The sequence below is a fragment of the Monodon monoceros genome, unplaced genomic scaffold, assembly GCF_005190385.1.
Source record: "Monodon monoceros isolate NGI ecotype Baffin Bay Population unplaced genomic scaffold, NGI_Narwhal_1 Super_Scaffold_22, whole genome shotgun sequence".
NCBI lineage: Eukaryota > Metazoa > Chordata > Mammalia > Artiodactyla > Monodontidae > Monodon > Monodon monoceros.
This window is the reverse complement of record NW_021703779.1, coordinates 90,207,182-90,224,765: the sequence shown is the minus strand read 5'-3', so window position 1 is coordinate 90,224,765 and position 17,584 is coordinate 90,207,182. Positions and strand designations below refer to the sequence as shown.

General features: G+C 36.9%; 1 protein-coding gene across 1 annotated transcript in view; it reads right to left on the bottom strand.

Moving 5' to 3' along the window:
• Nucleotides 1–14,470, bottom strand: part of PIH1D3 (PIH1 domain containing 3) — a 37,253-nt gene extending 22,783 nt beyond the window's left edge. The window contains exons 1-3 of the mRNA XM_029240030.1: nucleotides 14,342–14,470; nucleotides 10,028–10,091; nucleotides 2,791–2,896 (exon numbers count right to left, since the gene is read on the bottom strand). Coding sequence (XP_029095863.1) covers nucleotides 2,791–2,896; nucleotides 10,028–10,091; nucleotides 14,342–14,461 — 290 coding nt within the window. The 5' untranslated portion in view covers nucleotides 14,462–14,470. The remainder of the gene's footprint in view (nucleotides 1–2,790; nucleotides 2,897–10,027; nucleotides 10,092–14,341) is intronic.
• Between the last annotated feature and the right edge of the window lie 3,114 nt (nucleotides 14,471–17,584).

Here is a 17,584-nt window from a genome sequence, read left to right as displayed (position 1 = left end):
AAAGTGCTTGCAGTTTTTCAGGCATGTAGCAGAATATAAGGGAAGAAAAGTCTAGAAATTCAGTCAAAAATACCTAACACTGTCAGGATTTATGTTGTGTATACTGGTTTCTAAAAATAAAGCTTGACTATTTCAGAGCTATACAAATAAAATAGATTGAGGGAACTTCTAATAAGATTCTAATAAGAGTAAAAGCAGAAGAAAAAAGGAAGGTCCTTTCCTGGAAAACAATGGCTCAGAAGAATAGTGAGCCCATAATCCAGGGTTTGATGGATAGATGGAAACATTCCTCTGTTAAATTTAAGCCTCAGAGTAGAGTTAGAAAATCCAGGTTTAGTACTCTTTCTGTCATTAACTGTGTGATCTTGGTTAAGTCACAAACTCATGTGCTCAGCTTCCGGATTTGTACAATTTATGGGAGGGGGTGGGTTTGAACTAAATGATCTCTATTGTGTTTTCTACCTCAAAAATTCTACAGTAGAAACACTGGTAGTGTAGTCAGCACCGGTACAACTATAGTGTTTAGAATCTAGTCCTACAGAATTCTTAGTTCAGTGAAAGGTTTTCCTGGTATTTCACCTCACACATGACAATTCATAAATCTTTCCTTGCCCCCAAATTTGGGACCCCAGGGATAGAGTGGTTTATAGAAACCCCCAGCCATAATGAACTATATGTTTTTAATTTTAATTATTTATTTATTTTGGTCGCACTGCACAGCATGTGGGATCTTAGTTCCCTGATCGAACCCACACCCCCTGCACTGGAAGCACAGAATCTTAACCACTGGACCGCCAGGGAAGTCCCTACCCTATCTTTTTAGATGGAATGAAGTAAGTAAACATTTACAAATATTTGAAGGAAGATTTGGTATTTGACTAGATATAATGAGTGAGAGGAAAGCATCAAAGATGATGCTGAGGTTACTCGCTTGGGTGACTGGGTGAACAGTGAAGCCACTAACTGTGATTGGGAATGTAGGTGGAGGGGAAATGGTGAGTTTGGTTTAGGGTGTGTGGAGTGTGAGGTGCCTTGGGACATCCAGGCAAATGTATATAGTAGGCGGTTGGAAAATTGTATCTGGAGACATTGAACTTCTGACCACTTGCAAATAGGAATGCCCAAGGATGAAAGAGGGACTTCTCTGAGTTGGAATAGGGCTAACAGTAAATAGCTATTTGAGATAGGACACTTTTTTCTTAATAGACTGTAACAGCTACCAGGTATTCACAAAGGTGAAGCCAAGTTAAAACAAAACAGAAAGATATTGATCTATATGCCCAGGACTCCCACATGGATTTGCTCTAGCTATGCTTTCCTCTCATTCATTATATCTAATCAAATACCAAATCTTCCTTCAAATATCTCTCAAATAAAGACCCTCATATTTCTCTCCAAGGCCAGTGACTTAGCTCAGGCCCTTATTATTTTTTATTTGGTAACTTGTGATTCTTCTTTTGTGATCTGCCTGTTCACCTTCTTTACCCATTTTCTTCTTTACCAATTGGGACAGTTCGAAATGTATTTGCATAACATAGAAAATAGAGATTAAAAAATCTTATAAAGCAATTTTCTTCATATCCTGACTGGAGTTCTTGTTCATTTAAAGCTTTGAGGGATATTCTTTCTACAGAACATCAAACATCAGGATGAAAAATTAAAATTTTCTCAGATTTGGAGCTTGCCACATATGGATGTTTGACATTCATTAAACTATGTGACAAATGAATGTCTTACCTTTCATAGGGATGTGTGGGCACTGTATAGACAACCTGGGATTCACTCCCTTCATACTTAAGATGCAGACAGAAATGTTTTAAAATCCCCTTTTTTTATGAGGTTTACTTTTTTTTACATTGTTTATTTGAAAGCTGGATACTTTTTTTCTACTTAATTATCTGCAGTCTCCCACTGCTTCTATTTTCAGAACTGACATAGAAGATAGAAGCATCGTTTTTTTTTTTTTTAAGCATTGGACACAGTTTTACAGTCAGAATTAGAAAAGTTCTCAGGTCATTTGCCATAGAAGTTTTCAAGACATTATAAAGCACACTATAATTTAATAAATATTGCCTTTGTTTTTCAAGCTATTCTAAATATTCAAACAAGATTTTATTTTAAAATACATATTTAAAGCTTAGTGTATTTAATCATTAATTTCAATTATGTATGTAAACACACTTTAATCCTTAACAGTATGAGTGATTTCACTTATTAGTATGAAAGGCTTTTTATGATAATTCTAAAATTCATATTTATAATTTCTACTAAAAGGCTAGAAAGCAAGCCTTTAATCCTGCTTGCACAATATACTAAACATAATCCTAAAATAACTAGCAAATTAGTCCAGGTAACAGCTGATAATTGGTGGCAGAACATAGCCTTTTACTAAAATTGTGGAACACTGAGTAATTAAAAGCAAGTCTTTGACACAAAAACATGGCATAATAATTTAGTTTGTATGAATGCTTGTAATTTAATGGGCTGGTTTTACCCACTGTTACTTCCACATTATACAACTAAATGATATTAAATATAAATTGATAATGGAAATGACTACTTTTCACTTTTTGTTAGATAATAACTGAAAGAAAGGTATTATGTCTTAATATTTGTTTCTGCTCTAGAAGGAAAAAACTCAACAATTACATGTGCCTTCTGTGTGTCACCATAGTTTTACCTTTTATGTGGTAGAAGTTACATTATGAATCTTGTCAAAAACAGACTGGTATCAGATGACACATCTAACTTAAACCCCAGAAAACATGTTCCTGGCTTCATTTGACTTACTCTGGTGTTTCTCTAATATCCCACACATCGTGGTGCTCTGCCCCTTCTGGAACCTCCTCCGGATTCCAGATGTGCTCACTATTTTCATCACTTGTTTGAGGGATGACTGTGAAGAAAGTGAAGATAAAGTTGAAGTTTTTGCCTGTTTTACCCCTTGAAATTTCTCCTGTTCTTCTTCACACTAAGTTTGGGATCACTGAAGTGAAATATTTTCTATTTGTAATCGCTAGCTTGGTTTTTGGTCAGAGAAGCTAAATTCGTAACAATTGACTTAAATTTTTAATCAACACACAGCCAATACATTGAAGAGTTGTAATAATAATTGTAGAAAATTTGGAAAAGACATATAAGCAAAAAGAAGAAAATAAAATAATCTACAGTCTAACCACCCAGAGATGATCAATGATAGCATTCTGGTGTACATCTTTCCAGTCTCTCTCTCTCTCTCTGTATATGTGTGTATATCTATATCTATATCTACAGAAATATATATACATATATGTGTATATACACATATAAAACATATAATATATAAATATTTAGTACATAAAACATATTGTGTATAAAATATATATTATATACAACATATATGCAAAGAAATATTACACATTTTTTCAGAAACAAATAGGATCATACGTAAAATATTTTTACATAAAAGAACAAATCAAACATGCAATCAATCTGATTTGGATAGAAATACTTTATCTTGCCTTGTGTTTTACTACTTAAAAGTCCCTTGATACCTTTTCCGTGCAAGCCTGACATAGTTCTTTAAAAATATTATCAGTGAAAGAAACTGAAAACAGTAGAGACAATGATCATTTTTAATCCATTATTTTCCTCATATAGACATGGGCTCTAAAGAAAATCTCTCTCATTTGTCCTTTATGTCAACTGAGCACATGCCTGGGGTTTCTACATGTCATATTTAAATGTTTGAAAGTAAATGGGGGCTCACACCAATGAGTACTTGCCAGAGCAGTTGCTGCCAGTGTCTTCGTCCCCACAGTGAGCCACAGCCACCCCCTGACTCCTCAGGAGTCCCTCCAATAGTAGCAGTAAAGTTTAACCATTCAGAGGACCTTCAAGATGGCGGAGGAGTAAGACGTGGAGATCAACTTCCTCCCCACAAATACGTCAGAAATATATCTACATGTGGAACAACTCCTACAGAACACCTACTGAATGCTGGCAGAAGACATCAGACTTCCCAAAGACAAAAAAATCCCCATGTAACTGGCTGTGTGGCTGAAAGGGTCTTGGTGCTCCGGCTGGGTGTCAGGCCTGAGCCTCTGAGGTGGGAGAGCCGAGTTCTGGACCACCAGAGACCGCCTGGCTCCACGTAATATCAAACGGCGAGAGCTCTCCCAGAGATCTCCAACTCAACGCTAAGACACAGCTCCACTCAACGACCAGCAAGCTCCAGTGCTGGACACCCCATGCCAAACAACTAGCAAGACAGGAACACAACCCTGCCCATTAGCAGAGAGGCTGCCTAAAATCATAATAAGTTCACAGACACCCCAAAACACACCACCAGACGTGGCCCTGCCCACCAGAAAGACAAGATCCACCCTCATCCACCAGAACACAGGCCCCAGTCCCCTCCCCCAGGAAGCCTAAACAACCCATTGAATCAACCTTAGACACTGGGGGCAGACACCGAAAACAATGGGAACTACAAACCTGCAGACTGTGAAAAGGAGACCCCAAACACGGTAAGTTAAGCAAGATGAGAAGACGAGAAATATGCAGCAGAGGAAAGAGCAAAATAAAAACCCACCAGACCAAAAAATGAAGAGGAAATAGGCAGTCTACCTGAAAAAGAATTCAGAGTAATGATAGTAAACATGATCCAAAATCTTGGAAATAGAATGGAGAAAATACAAGAAGCATTTAACAAGGACCTAGAAGAACTAAGGAGCAAACAATGATGAACAACACAGTAAATGAAATTAAAAATTCTCTAGAAGGAATCAATAGCAGAATAACTGAGGCAGAAGAATGGATAAGTGACCTGGAAGATCAAATAGTGGAAATAACTACCACAGAGCAGAATAAAAAGAAGGACACTACATAATGATCAAGGGATCAATCCAAGAAGAAGATATAACAATTGTGAATACTTATGCACCCAACATAGGAGCACATCAATACATAAGGCAAATACTAACAGCCATAAAAGGGGAAATCGACAGTAACACAATAATAGTAGGGAACTTTAACACCCCACTGTCACCAATGGACAGATCAACCAAAATGAAAATAAATAAGGAAACACAAACATTAAAAGACATATTAGACCAGATAGACTTAATTGATATTTATAGGACATTCCATCCAAAAACAACAGAATACACTTTCTTCTCAAGTGCTCATAGAACATTCTCCAGGATAGACCATATCTTGGGTCACAAATCAAGCCTTGGTATATTTAAGAAAACTGAAATCGTATCAAGTATCTTTTCCGACCACAATGCTATGAGACTAGATATCCATTACAGGAAAAATCTGTAAAAAATACAAACACATGAAGGCTAAACAATACACTACTAAATAACTAAGAGATCACTGAAGAAATCAAAAAGGAAATCAAAGAATACCTAGAAACAAACAACAATGAAAACACGACGGCCCAAAACCTATGGGATGCAGCAAAAGCAGTTCTAAGAGGGAAGTTTATAGCAATACAATCCTAACTTAAGAAATAAGAAATATCTCAAATAAACAACCTAACCTTACACCTAAAGCAATTAGAGAAAGAAGAACAAAAAACCCCAAAGTTAGCAGAAGGAAAGAAATCATAAAGATCAGATGAGAAATAAATGAAAAAGAAATGAAGGAAACAATAGCAAAGATCAATAAAACTAGAAGCTGGTTCTTTGAGAAGATAACCAAAATTGATAAACCACTATCCAGACTCATCAAGAAAAAAAGGGAGAAGACTCAAATCAACAGAATTAGAAATGAAAAAGGGGAAGTAACAACTGACCTGGCAGAAATTCAAAGGATCATGAGTGATTAATACAAGCAGCTCTATGCCAATAAAATGGACAACCTGGAAGAAATGGACAAATTCTTAGAAATGCACAACCTTCCGAGACTGAACCAGGAAGAAATAGAAAATATAAACAGACCAATCACAAGCACTGGAATTGAAACTGTGATTAAAAATCTTCCAACAAACAAAAGCCCAGGACCAGATTGCTTCATGGGTGAATTCTATCAAACATTTAGAGAGAGCTAACACCTATCCTTCTCAAACTCTTCCAAAAATATAGCAGAGGGAGGAACAGTCCCAAACTCATTCTATGAGGTCACCATCACCCTGATACCAAAACCAGACAAATATGTCACAAAGAAAGAAAACTACAGGCCAATATCACTGATGAACATAGATGCAAAATCCTCAACAAAATACTAGCAAACAGAAGCCAACAGCACATTAAAAGGATCATACACCATGATCAAGTGGGGTTTATCCCAGGAATGCAAGGATTCTTCAATATATGCAAATCAATCAATGTGATACACCATATTAACAAATTGAATGATAAAAACCATATGATAATCTCAATAGATGCAGAAAAAGCTTTTGACAAAATTCAACACCCATTCGTGATAAAACCTCTCCAGAAAGTAGGCATGGAGGAACTTACCTCAACATAATAAAGGCCATATATGACAAACCCACAGCCAACATCATTCTCAATGGTGAAAAACTGAAACCATTTCCACTAAGATCAGGAATAAGACAAGATTGCCCACTCTCACCACTCTTATTCAACAGAGTTTTGGAAGTTTTAGCCACAGCAATCAGAGAAGAAAAAGAAATAAAAGGAATCCAAATCGGAAAAGAAGAAGTAAAGCTGTCACTGCTTGCAGATGACATGATACTACACATAGAGAATCCTAAAGCTGCTACCAGAAAACTACTAGAGCTAATCAATGAATTTGGTGAAGTAGCAGGATACAAAATTAATGCACAGAAATCTCCTGCATTCCTATACACTAATGATGAAAAATCTGAAAGAGAAATTAAGGAAACACTCCCATTTACCATTGTAACAAGAAGAATAAAATACCTAGGAATAAACCTACTTAAGGACACAAAACTCCTGTATGCAGAAAACTATAAGACACTGATGAAAGAAATTAGAGATGATAGAAACAGATGGAGAGATATACCATGTTCTTGGATTGGAAGAATCAATATTGTGAAAATGACTATACTACCCAAAGCAATCTACAGATTCAGTGCAATCCCTGTCAAACTACCAAAGGCCTTTTTCACAGTACTAGAACAAAAAATTTCACAATTTGTATGGAAACACAAAAGACTGCGAATAGCCAAAGCAATCTTGAAAAAGAAAAATGAAGTTGGAGGAATCAGGTTCCCTGACTTTAGACTATACTACTAAGCTACAGTAATCAAGACAGTATGGTACTGGCACAAAAACAAAGCACAAAATCAGTATGGTACTGGCACAAAGAAATATAGAACAATGGAACAACATAGAAAGCCCAGAGATAAACCCATGCACATATGGGCACTTTATCTTGATAAAGGAGGCAAGAATATACAACGAAGCAAAGACAGCCTTTCAATAAGTGGTGCTGGGAAAACTGGACAGCCACATGTAAAAGAATGAAATTAGAACACTCTCTAACACCATACACAAAAATAAACTCAAAATGGATTAAAGACCTAAATGTAAGGCCAGACACTATAAAACTTAGAGGAAAACATAGGCAGAACACTCTATGACATAAATCACAGCAAGATCCTTTTTGACCCACCTCCTAGAGAAATGGAAATAAAAACAAAAAGAAACAAATGGGACCTAATGAAACTTCAAAGCTTTTGCACAGCAAAGGAAACCATAAACAAGACGAAAAGACAACCCTCAGAATGGGAGAAAATATTTGCAAATGAAGCAACTGACAAAGGATTAATCTCCAAAATTTACAAGCAGCTCAGGCAGCTCAACATCAAAAAAAAACAAACAGCCCAATCCAAAAATGGGCAGAAGACCTAAATAGACATTTCTCCAAAGAAGATATACAGATTTCCAATGAACACATGAAAGGATGCTCAACATCACTAATCATTAGAGAAATGCAAATCTAAACTACAGTGGGGTATCACCTCACATCAGTCAGAATGGCCATCATCAAAAAATCTACAAACAATAAATGCTGGAGAGGGTGTGGAGAAAAGGGAACCCTCTTGCACTCTTTGTGGGAATGTAAATTGATACAGCCACTATGGAGAAGGGTACGGAGGTTCCTTATAAAACTAAAAATAGAACTGCCATATGGCCCAGCAATCCCAATACTGGGCATATACCCTGGGAAAACCAGAATTCAAAAAGAATCATGTGCCACAATGTTCGTTGCAGCTCTGTTTACAATAGCCAGGACATGGAAGCAACCTAAATGTCCATTGACAGTTGAATGGATAAAGAAGATGTGGCCCATATATACAATGGAATATTACTCAGCCATAAAAAGAAATGAAATTAGGGTTATTTGTAGTGAGGTGGATGGACCTAGAGTCTGTCCTACAGAGTGAAGTAAGTCAGAAAGAGAAAAACAAATACCGTATACTCACACATATATATGGAATCTAAAAAAAAAAAAAAGGGTTCTGAAGAACCTAGGGGCAGGACAGGAATAAAGACGCAAACATAGAGAATGGACTTGAGGACACAGGGAGAGGGAAGGGTAAGCTGGGACGAAGTGAGAGAGTGGCATGGACATATATACACTACCAAATGTAAAATAGATAGCTAATGGGAAGCAGCCGCATAGCACAGGGAGATCAGCTCGGTGCTTTGTGACCACCTAGAGGGGTGGGATAGGGAGGGTGGGAGGGAGAGAGACGCAAGAGGGAGGAGATATGGGGATATATGTATAGGTATAGCTGATTCACTTTGTTATACAGCAGAAACTGACACAACATTGTAAAGCAATTATACTCTAATAAAGATGTTAAAAAAAAAAGAGAAAATAAATAGGCATGCTAAATCCCAGCTTGCGTTTGTTCCAACTGTTGCGGCAGCAAATGGAGACCCACATTAGGTGCAGAACATTATTTTGATTACTGTTAAGCATTCCCAGAAATGCACCTGATTGTCAGGTTTTCAATTCTGCCAGTTCATTTGAAATGATCTGCTTCCATCTAGCATGGGCTTTGTAAAGCATAATTACAGATTTATATATAATGTTTTACATATGACTCATTGTTCTTAGAATTTAGAGATTATTAGACCTACATTATCAGAAATACAGGCAGCACAGAAATACATCCAAATTTGAACTAGTCTTCTGTGAAGTGAATATCTCTTGAATAAGGCAAATAGACTCTTGAGTATGTAGAATAACTGAAATTTTAAAATTGTCCACTCAGACCTCATTTTAGTCATTATTAAACATTTTTCCAGACAAAATCTTTTACAATTACCTAAATTGATGAGAGTACTTCATTTCCTCTCCCTGTCCACCCTTTGGTAACTGTGATCACGACCAACAGAATTACAGATTTCTACATTTTTAAAGATGTGCAAAATGTTCAACTCTGTGAAAATGTATAGGCCAAAATGCTGGGAAAACACCCCAAAAATATTTATTCTAGTTTACTGGACCCGTGACTTTATAAGTTACCCCATGGGCTTTAATTTATAAGCTTTTCAACTTAAGATAAAATTGTGTAGTTATTTGTTTCATTGTGTTCTCCAAAGGACTATTAGCTCAACGGGGGCAGGGAACCTTTCTATTTTGATCTCCATTGTAGTCTCAGAGATGATCATACTACCTGGTACATAATTAGCTCTCAACAAATATTTATTGAATGAATTAATGAATTCTGTGAAATTGCCAGAATATAGCAGCACAGAACGTGAAGAAGTTAAATGTCATGGTACCTAGACCCTAAATACTAAAAAAGTTATCTAACCACATGTGACTTTCCTGGTTTTCCATCTCAGGAAATATGCCAAAAAATGTGAATAATTCAAGGCAAATTAATTTCCATTACTAGAAAAACAACTTACCTGCAACACTAGAGTAAAAACAATATCTTTATATGTAAATAGTTGTTCATCGTTCCCACAATTATTTGAGTTCAGCTTTGATAAGTGCTAGTGTTAGTTAGTATTCCTCTCCCTATCATTTTGCTCCCAAAGAAAAGATTATACTGATTATATTGATCTATATGCTTTATTAAATAACTTACCTTTAAGCGCTTCTGTTTTTGGTGGTCCAATATCCCCAGGACCCATTTCAGATGAACTATTTGACTGGAGGAGAGGAAAAAAAGTCCAACATTCTGTAATTACTACTTGTATAACTTGCATGACCAGTGATACTTTAAATTTGATAAGCTTTCTGTCTACAGTTTCATTAAGCTTCCCAGTTTCATTATCCATTGCTATTATATAACCAAGAGACAGATGTCAAGTATTATTTTGAATGTGTTTTCCTCGTCCTTTCAAAAAGTATTTGGTTTAATAGACCCCAAGGCAGAATTGATCTTTGATCAGACTAAATCCCCAGTTCCAGCCCAGTGAATCATGTATTCTTGGGGCTAGGGGAATGAGCCACATTCAACTCTTTGAAGGTTAGAACCAAGTGTTAGAATAAGAGCATCGACCCCTTTGGGTCTTGGCAGTTGTCTGGTCATAGTTAGATGGGGGACAGAAGTATGGGAAAGTTTTATAGAAATAAAAACAAACCACTAAATAGAGTCTAAGTATTTAGACATCAAACAACTCATTCAAAAGTCTTGATAATAGGGCTTCCCTGGTGGCCCAGTGGTTGAGAGTCTGCCTGCCGATGCAGGGGACACGGGTTCGTGTCCCGGTCTGGTAAGATCCCACATGCCGCGTAGCGGCTAGGCCCGTGAGCCATGGCCACTGAGCCTACACGTCCGGAGCCTGTACTCCACAATGGGAGAGGCCACAACAGTGAGAGGCCCACGTACCGCAAAAAGTCTTGATAATAGCTTTTACTTCTTTCCACTGTGGATATGAAATACTTCTTCGTCCCATCACCTCATGACACTGAACTAGTGGATTTAAACAGCAACGCCAGATTAATAGTGTCAAATACATGCTGAACCACTTCAGTCTTCATGCAAGTTCAGGTTTATTTTGCCATCTTTTGTACGAGCAGACATACCCACTGTATGGGACAGGGACAGCAGACATACTGCCCCTGTCTCACCAGTAGAAGAACAGTTTTCTTTTTTCAGCTAAGCATAACACACATTACACCATCAGTAAAGCGGCTACCACCTTATTGGTCCCTGTCAGGAGTTCTTTGCTACTTCAAGAAAATCCCAATTTTTTTTTTTTACTAATTGTTCTTGCTGATGTCAGACTCTGCAGCTCCAATTCACTCCATTGCTGGCAGTCAAAACTTCTTATTGCGTGGTCCTGGCAAACTAGCACCTCCAAGTCTCCTTTTCCAGGCCCCTGCCCTTATCTCCCAAGACTTCAGACAGGTACACAAGTTATAATGTCCTGTTTGGGCAAGAGGAATAGGGTCTGTCCTTGAAAGCTGGTGGAAAATCTCATCTGTGTCTTTTTTATGCTAAATTATTCCAACAGCTATAAATTATAAATTAATCTGTAACATCTCAAAGGTTTCCGAGACGGTAACTATTGCTTTCCAAAAGGTGCTTCAAAAGTGCTATGTCTGCTGTTAAGGTGTTACAGGCATTTTTATGTGAAAATCCCAAGACAATATTCTGTACATTTTTTCTTTTAAATCACTAAAGTCATGTAAACTCACAGTGCTTTTCTTAAGTTATTAATCACCAGAATATTAATACTACTAATAGTCAATCAGGATAAAGCATTTTTTGGAACCTGAGGGCCTCTTGTTTTGCTGAGTGCTTCCTTCCTCAGCAAATTAAAATCCATAGAAATAAAAACTTGAACATTCCTGACAAAAATTGGTATGCTCTCCATGGACAGTGATGATTGGATCAGTATATCAGAACAGAGGAGGAGTTTCAGTTTATTAACTTAATGAAAATAAATGATTAAAAATAAAATTTTCAAGTGAAAAGATGGATCAGGATAATAAAAACATTAAAAACCATCTGGCAATTGTTTCTATAAGAATATCATTTCAGCCTCTACCATGAATCTACATCCAATTATCCGAGCAATTTATCATTGCAATTCATGCCACTTTGCAATATGTAAGAGAGTTAGAACATCCTTGTTACGTTGTCTGTGCAGAGTGGTAAACCTTATTTCCCAAGGTCTTAAGATCCCCTCGTGAGACAACAGACATACTCCCTTCCCAATCTCCTATATTCTTAACAATTCTTGGTGGGGATAGTGTAAATAAACCAATGTGTATGCAACAGTTCTAAATGCTGTTTTCAGTGAGTGTATTTTCAAAAACACATCGCTCTTGTAATCGTTCTACAGTTCCCAAGATTAATACATGTTAAAAAATGAAAAGCCGTTTCTCTCCTGGAAAATTTAATAGTTCATTAGAAACATTAATTTTTCTCACACTGTTCTGATACCCCAATTCTATATCCTCTAATGATATCTGTACTGTGGTGGCTGAATGACAAATTATCTCGAAATTGCTTATAACCCAGATATACAGAATCATACATTATTATAGTAATTTTCCTCTATATATTGTACAATTTGGTAAAATGATTCTAGTCTCTCTATTCTCATAAGCACTCATCTTTCCCCTGGAAACACCTCTAGATGCAAATAAACATCTCCATACATAAATGCCAAAGGAAAGAGGCTTTGTAACCAGGGGAAATTCTTATCTCCGAATCTGTTCTAGTTACAAGTTCCACTTTCCTTTATTCCACATCGCTGTTTCTCTATATGACATACTTTTATCTATATGACATAACTTTACCTTTTCTATACTTTTTCTATATGACATAACTTTACCTTTCCCAGGATTTATCATTCTATTTCAGCTAAGGTAGCAAAAACGAGTTTGCCTTCCCAAACTTATTGATATATTGCACTTAACTTTTTCTTCTGTGTCCTATTTGTTGTATATATTCAATGCTGTTACTAATGGCCTGCTTTTTCTTTCCTTCTTTGGCCTCTACTAAGAATTTTCCCTGACTGAAACTTCTTGGTTCCTAATCCTGGCTCCAAGATGACTCAGTTCCCCTCCTCTACAAATTTTATTTCCATTGCATGTCTTACTTGATTCTGCCCTGTTCCACATAACTTCTTCCTGGAGGGTGGAAGCTCAATCCAGTGTCAATCTGGTTGACACTGGATTGGCTGCCTATTTAGATTATACTACTTGTTTTTCCACACTATGGCAAAAAAGAATTTGGGGAGGAGAAAATTGATATGTATGTTCATGGGAGATGGTTTATTCATGGTAAACTGGTCATGATAACAAAGAACATTAAAATAGTTTAAAGCAAATTGATATATTCTGCTACAGTACGAGACTTTTTAAAATAAATTTATTTATTTTATTTATTTATTTTTGGCTGCCTTGGGTTTTCATTGCTGTGCGAGGGCTTTCTCTAGCTGCAGGGAGTGGGGGCTACTCTTCGTTGCGGTGAGCGGGCTTCTCACTGCGGTGGCTTCTCTTGTTGCAGAGCACAGGCTCTAGAGCGCAGGCTCAGTAGTTGTGGCATGCGGGCTTAGTTGCTCTGCGGCATATGGGATCGTCCCGGACCAGGGCTCAAACCCCGGTTCCCTGCATTGACAGGCAGATTCCTAACCACTGCGCCACCAGGGAAGCACCTATAGTATGAAACTTCTGCCGCAAGTTTTGTTTGCCTTCACATAGGCAGTCTGATAGCCAAGGTTTGCTAATATCTAAGGAGGAGGAGAATGGAGAGCAGGGGGTTACATGGAAGTATTTTGAGTATTCTGAGCATACTGGCAGTGACTGTGGAATGGCCAAAGGTCAATTCATGCAACTCTCCTACCCAAAATGAAGCTCATCTTGCTGCTGCAAGCCTCCCTGAGGTTCCCTGTCCTGACCCCAAATGCTATTCAACTAATTAGATTCCACAGCTCTATCTGAGCCGGAAGTCAATTTTAATAGGCTGAAGCTAGTTTGTCCCCTTATTTGGCTCAAAATATTTTCTGTTCTGCTTTCATGTGTAGACAAATTTTTTTAAATTAAGGGTTTTGGGGGCCTAATTAATATTGTCTAATTAAAATTATTTGTTTTATAGAAATATTGTCTAGGCTTAAAAATCCTAGCTATCACTCTTTGTAATGGTTGTCAAGCATTCTTTGGCCATAAATATAAATGACAAACATTTTGAAATGTGGCTATTGCTACCATAGTTACAGAACTATTTTCCTATTCAGTGTTCAGGTAGTTTAGAAAAAATATAATTATGTTTGCTAGAAATGTACTAGAGGTTATACTCTCATGCATAATCAGTCCTGCAACCTCCTGTGAATGTATTAGATGACAGAGCCCTGCTCCCACAGCAAGGTTGGAACAAGTTGTTCAAATACAGTTTCACAACTTAGTGTGATCAGAACTAATTCATCTGTAAGTATACAACCACCTGTCCGGACTCAAAGTCATCCTCTTCCGGATAAAGCAGCTTAGAGAGAGCCTGAAGAGCTGAAGCTGAGGAAATGGTTTCCATTTCCATATATTCGGATTCCATATTTTCAGATTCCATATTCTGAGGAAGAAGATAATAGAAAGAGGTATTTTAGTCTTCTATTTTATTTAAGACATGAAGATTTTTCTAAATTGTCACATCTCCCTCCTTTCCCTGGGTCACTCCATTATCTCTTATTCCTCCTTGAAAATCCTTGTAAACTCCTTCAAATATATGTATTTTGCTGACTCACAGACCTGGGGCAGCAAGTAAACGCAAGTATACAGCTTGCTTTATTAAAACTTCGTGCTCAATCTAACAAGCATTTCTTGAGCACCTACATAGTGGTTCTCAGATTTTAGTGTGTTTAAAGGTCACTTGGGGAGTTAGTTAAAAATGCACATCCTTAAACTCTACTCCAAGAGAAAGGGTTTGTCAGTGTCATGTAGAATGTACATTATTATTTGGAAACATACTTTTGTAGACTACCTTTTTATCTGTCTAATATATGCTGTCTAGCTTGTATATTCCTATTTAGTGAACTGAAAAGGATGTTTGTTGGGGGGAATATCTCAAGGAACTTTACTCAGTTCACACTTTTGCCTCAGGCAGGCCGGTATCTTCTGCTTTATTTAAAATTTTAATCAACCCTTGATGATGCCTTGCATTATATTGCTGTTTGAGACCTCTAGTGGGTTGGTTCATTAACTTTAGTGAAAGTTCACACAAAATAAATTGCTTTTTTCTGATTATAATAGTGATACTATATATGTCTATTGTGGAAATTTTAGGAAATAATACATTAAAAGTAGAAATAAGAGAATCACAACTACTTGTAATGCTACCAACCAGACATCAGTCTTTTAAATAATCTCTACCGTTATATTTGGAGTAGGAATTCAGGATCTTTAAAAATCTTGGGAGTGTCACACTTTAATGAATAACCTGAATAAAGACTGTAGAATTAGGCCTATTGTTAGTGATTTGGGCATAAATATAATAGGAATCTTTTCTACACTTCTGCTGATATTTTTTGAATATTATTTTAGAAAATTAATTCACAGGAAGCTTTTCTTTAGTGCTTTTATTAAATGATCCACTAAAATTTTTGTGTTGTGCCTAGAACAGTAATACAAAGGAATTCTCAAAAGTGTGCTGGTACAATCACCTCTCAAAATCAATCTGCATGTAAATGGTGTTTTACAAACCTTTTGTTTTACTATTATATTTTACCATTATCTTGACTTTCCTTTTTAAAAGGAAAACTGATCTGAATGCTTATCGGAGATGTCAAGGGTATGAAACAAATGTTAAATTGCCCTATAGATCTATCACAGAGGCAAGTATATCATAGTGGTTAAGAGTAAGGGCTCTGGAGTGATGTTGCTTAGATTTGTATCTATCGTTTACTTCCTAGCTCTGTGACTCTGGGCTACATCATTTAAACTAATAATGATGTCGAATAACTTAATGATAAAACTCATTACATTGAAAACTCATTAAATTGGAAAAGGTGAAATAAGAGCCGATTAAAACAGTCTTCTCTCACAGTATGGTCTGGTAGTCTGCTATGGAAATGAATAATTGACACATTAAATTAAACAAAGAGGCTTCTGTTTATATTTTTAAAGTCCTAGATGATTATGTGTTCATTAAATATTTACTTAACATTAAAAGCAAAAAGTTTATTGAAACATTTTTTACCTTTGACAGTGAAAGGGAAAAATGGATCCAGATATCAGATGCAATGATATAAATGGTATTTTGAATTGAAATTGTACAATGAGACTTTTAAAAAACAAATATAGCCAAAATTGTTTTACTATTCCAGCATTACCTACCTTACAATATTGTTGTGATGGCCGTATTATGCAGCATAGGTAAAAGAGTTTGCTGAAATATGAAAAGCTTTATAAAAATATCATTATTATTTGGCACATAGTGACAGCACCCACAGGTACACGATGATGAGGCTTGCTAGAGCTTAATGGTGGGCTGGTGAGAAGGGAAGAAACTGGAACCAGTAGAACTAACCCAGAAGAAGGGTATTCAGAAGTGCCAAATATAGCATCTGAGTTAGCAATCAGAGCTGCTATTCACGCGTGCTCATGGGCTTGGCAGTGACATGGCAGCGAGAGTTTCAGGACGTGAGCAGTGTTTCGGCAGAAAGGTTGAATAGCCATGGTTACAGGCAGGCCTATTTAGGTAAAGTAGGATCCTGGTCCATAGGTGGGGGTATAGGAGGTAGGGGTTCTTGAGTATTATGGGGGAGTCGGCAGCTAGAGGAAGGTTCAGAATAAGGCTGGGCTCAACATCACAGCTATAAAAGAGAAAAGGAAACAGGCACTCCATCAGAGGCTTTCTAATGTCCCAGTGGAGGTTACGAAGGAAGGCTGTGGTTCAGTAAGTACACTGGATACTGTATTTAGGAAAAGCAGATTAATTCTAAATCCCCATCAGTTGGGAAGTAGCTCTCGCCTGGTTCTCATTTGGTAAGAGGCAGGGCAGTGTGGGCGGTGGGAAGCTACACCTAGAGGCTGAGCGTCTTCAGTAACCGGAGCTGGCAGGTAGTCAGCAGTTGGTGAATACTGAATGAAGCATGACTAAATTCATACGAATGTTGATTTCAAAATAGTCACCTTGGAAGGTTATACATTGATGTAAATTATGCTATCAATGCTCAAAATATTTTGGAACTGCCTTCATATGTATCACCAAGAAAACAGGTATCACTGTGGTATCACTCAGTGTGATTACACATCAGATTTGTCTCCAAGTGATTTCTAGATACATCTAGATATCACATCTACTTTCAAAATATGAAGATTTAATACTTTGAGGATGTTCAAAAGAATGTGCTGCAAGCCTCAAGGCGATTCTAAAAGAGTAGCTTCAGTAATTTGAGCAATAACAACAGCATTAGAATAAGTGGATAGCCTCCCAAAGTGACTGCTTTGAAGGGAATACCACTCCTTGGGATGTAAGACAAATCATTCACAATAATTTATAGTATGCTCTTTATATCTGAAGTATATTAGGAATCAGACTTTTTAAATTCCAAATTATGCTGGCATACAATGGCATAGGTTCATACTTAGCTAAATTGGAGTAGAAATATCATAATAAAATTGGCACTCCAGCAAAAATAATTTTTGCCATATCAACCATAATAATCATCTATAAACACAAAATAATAAATCA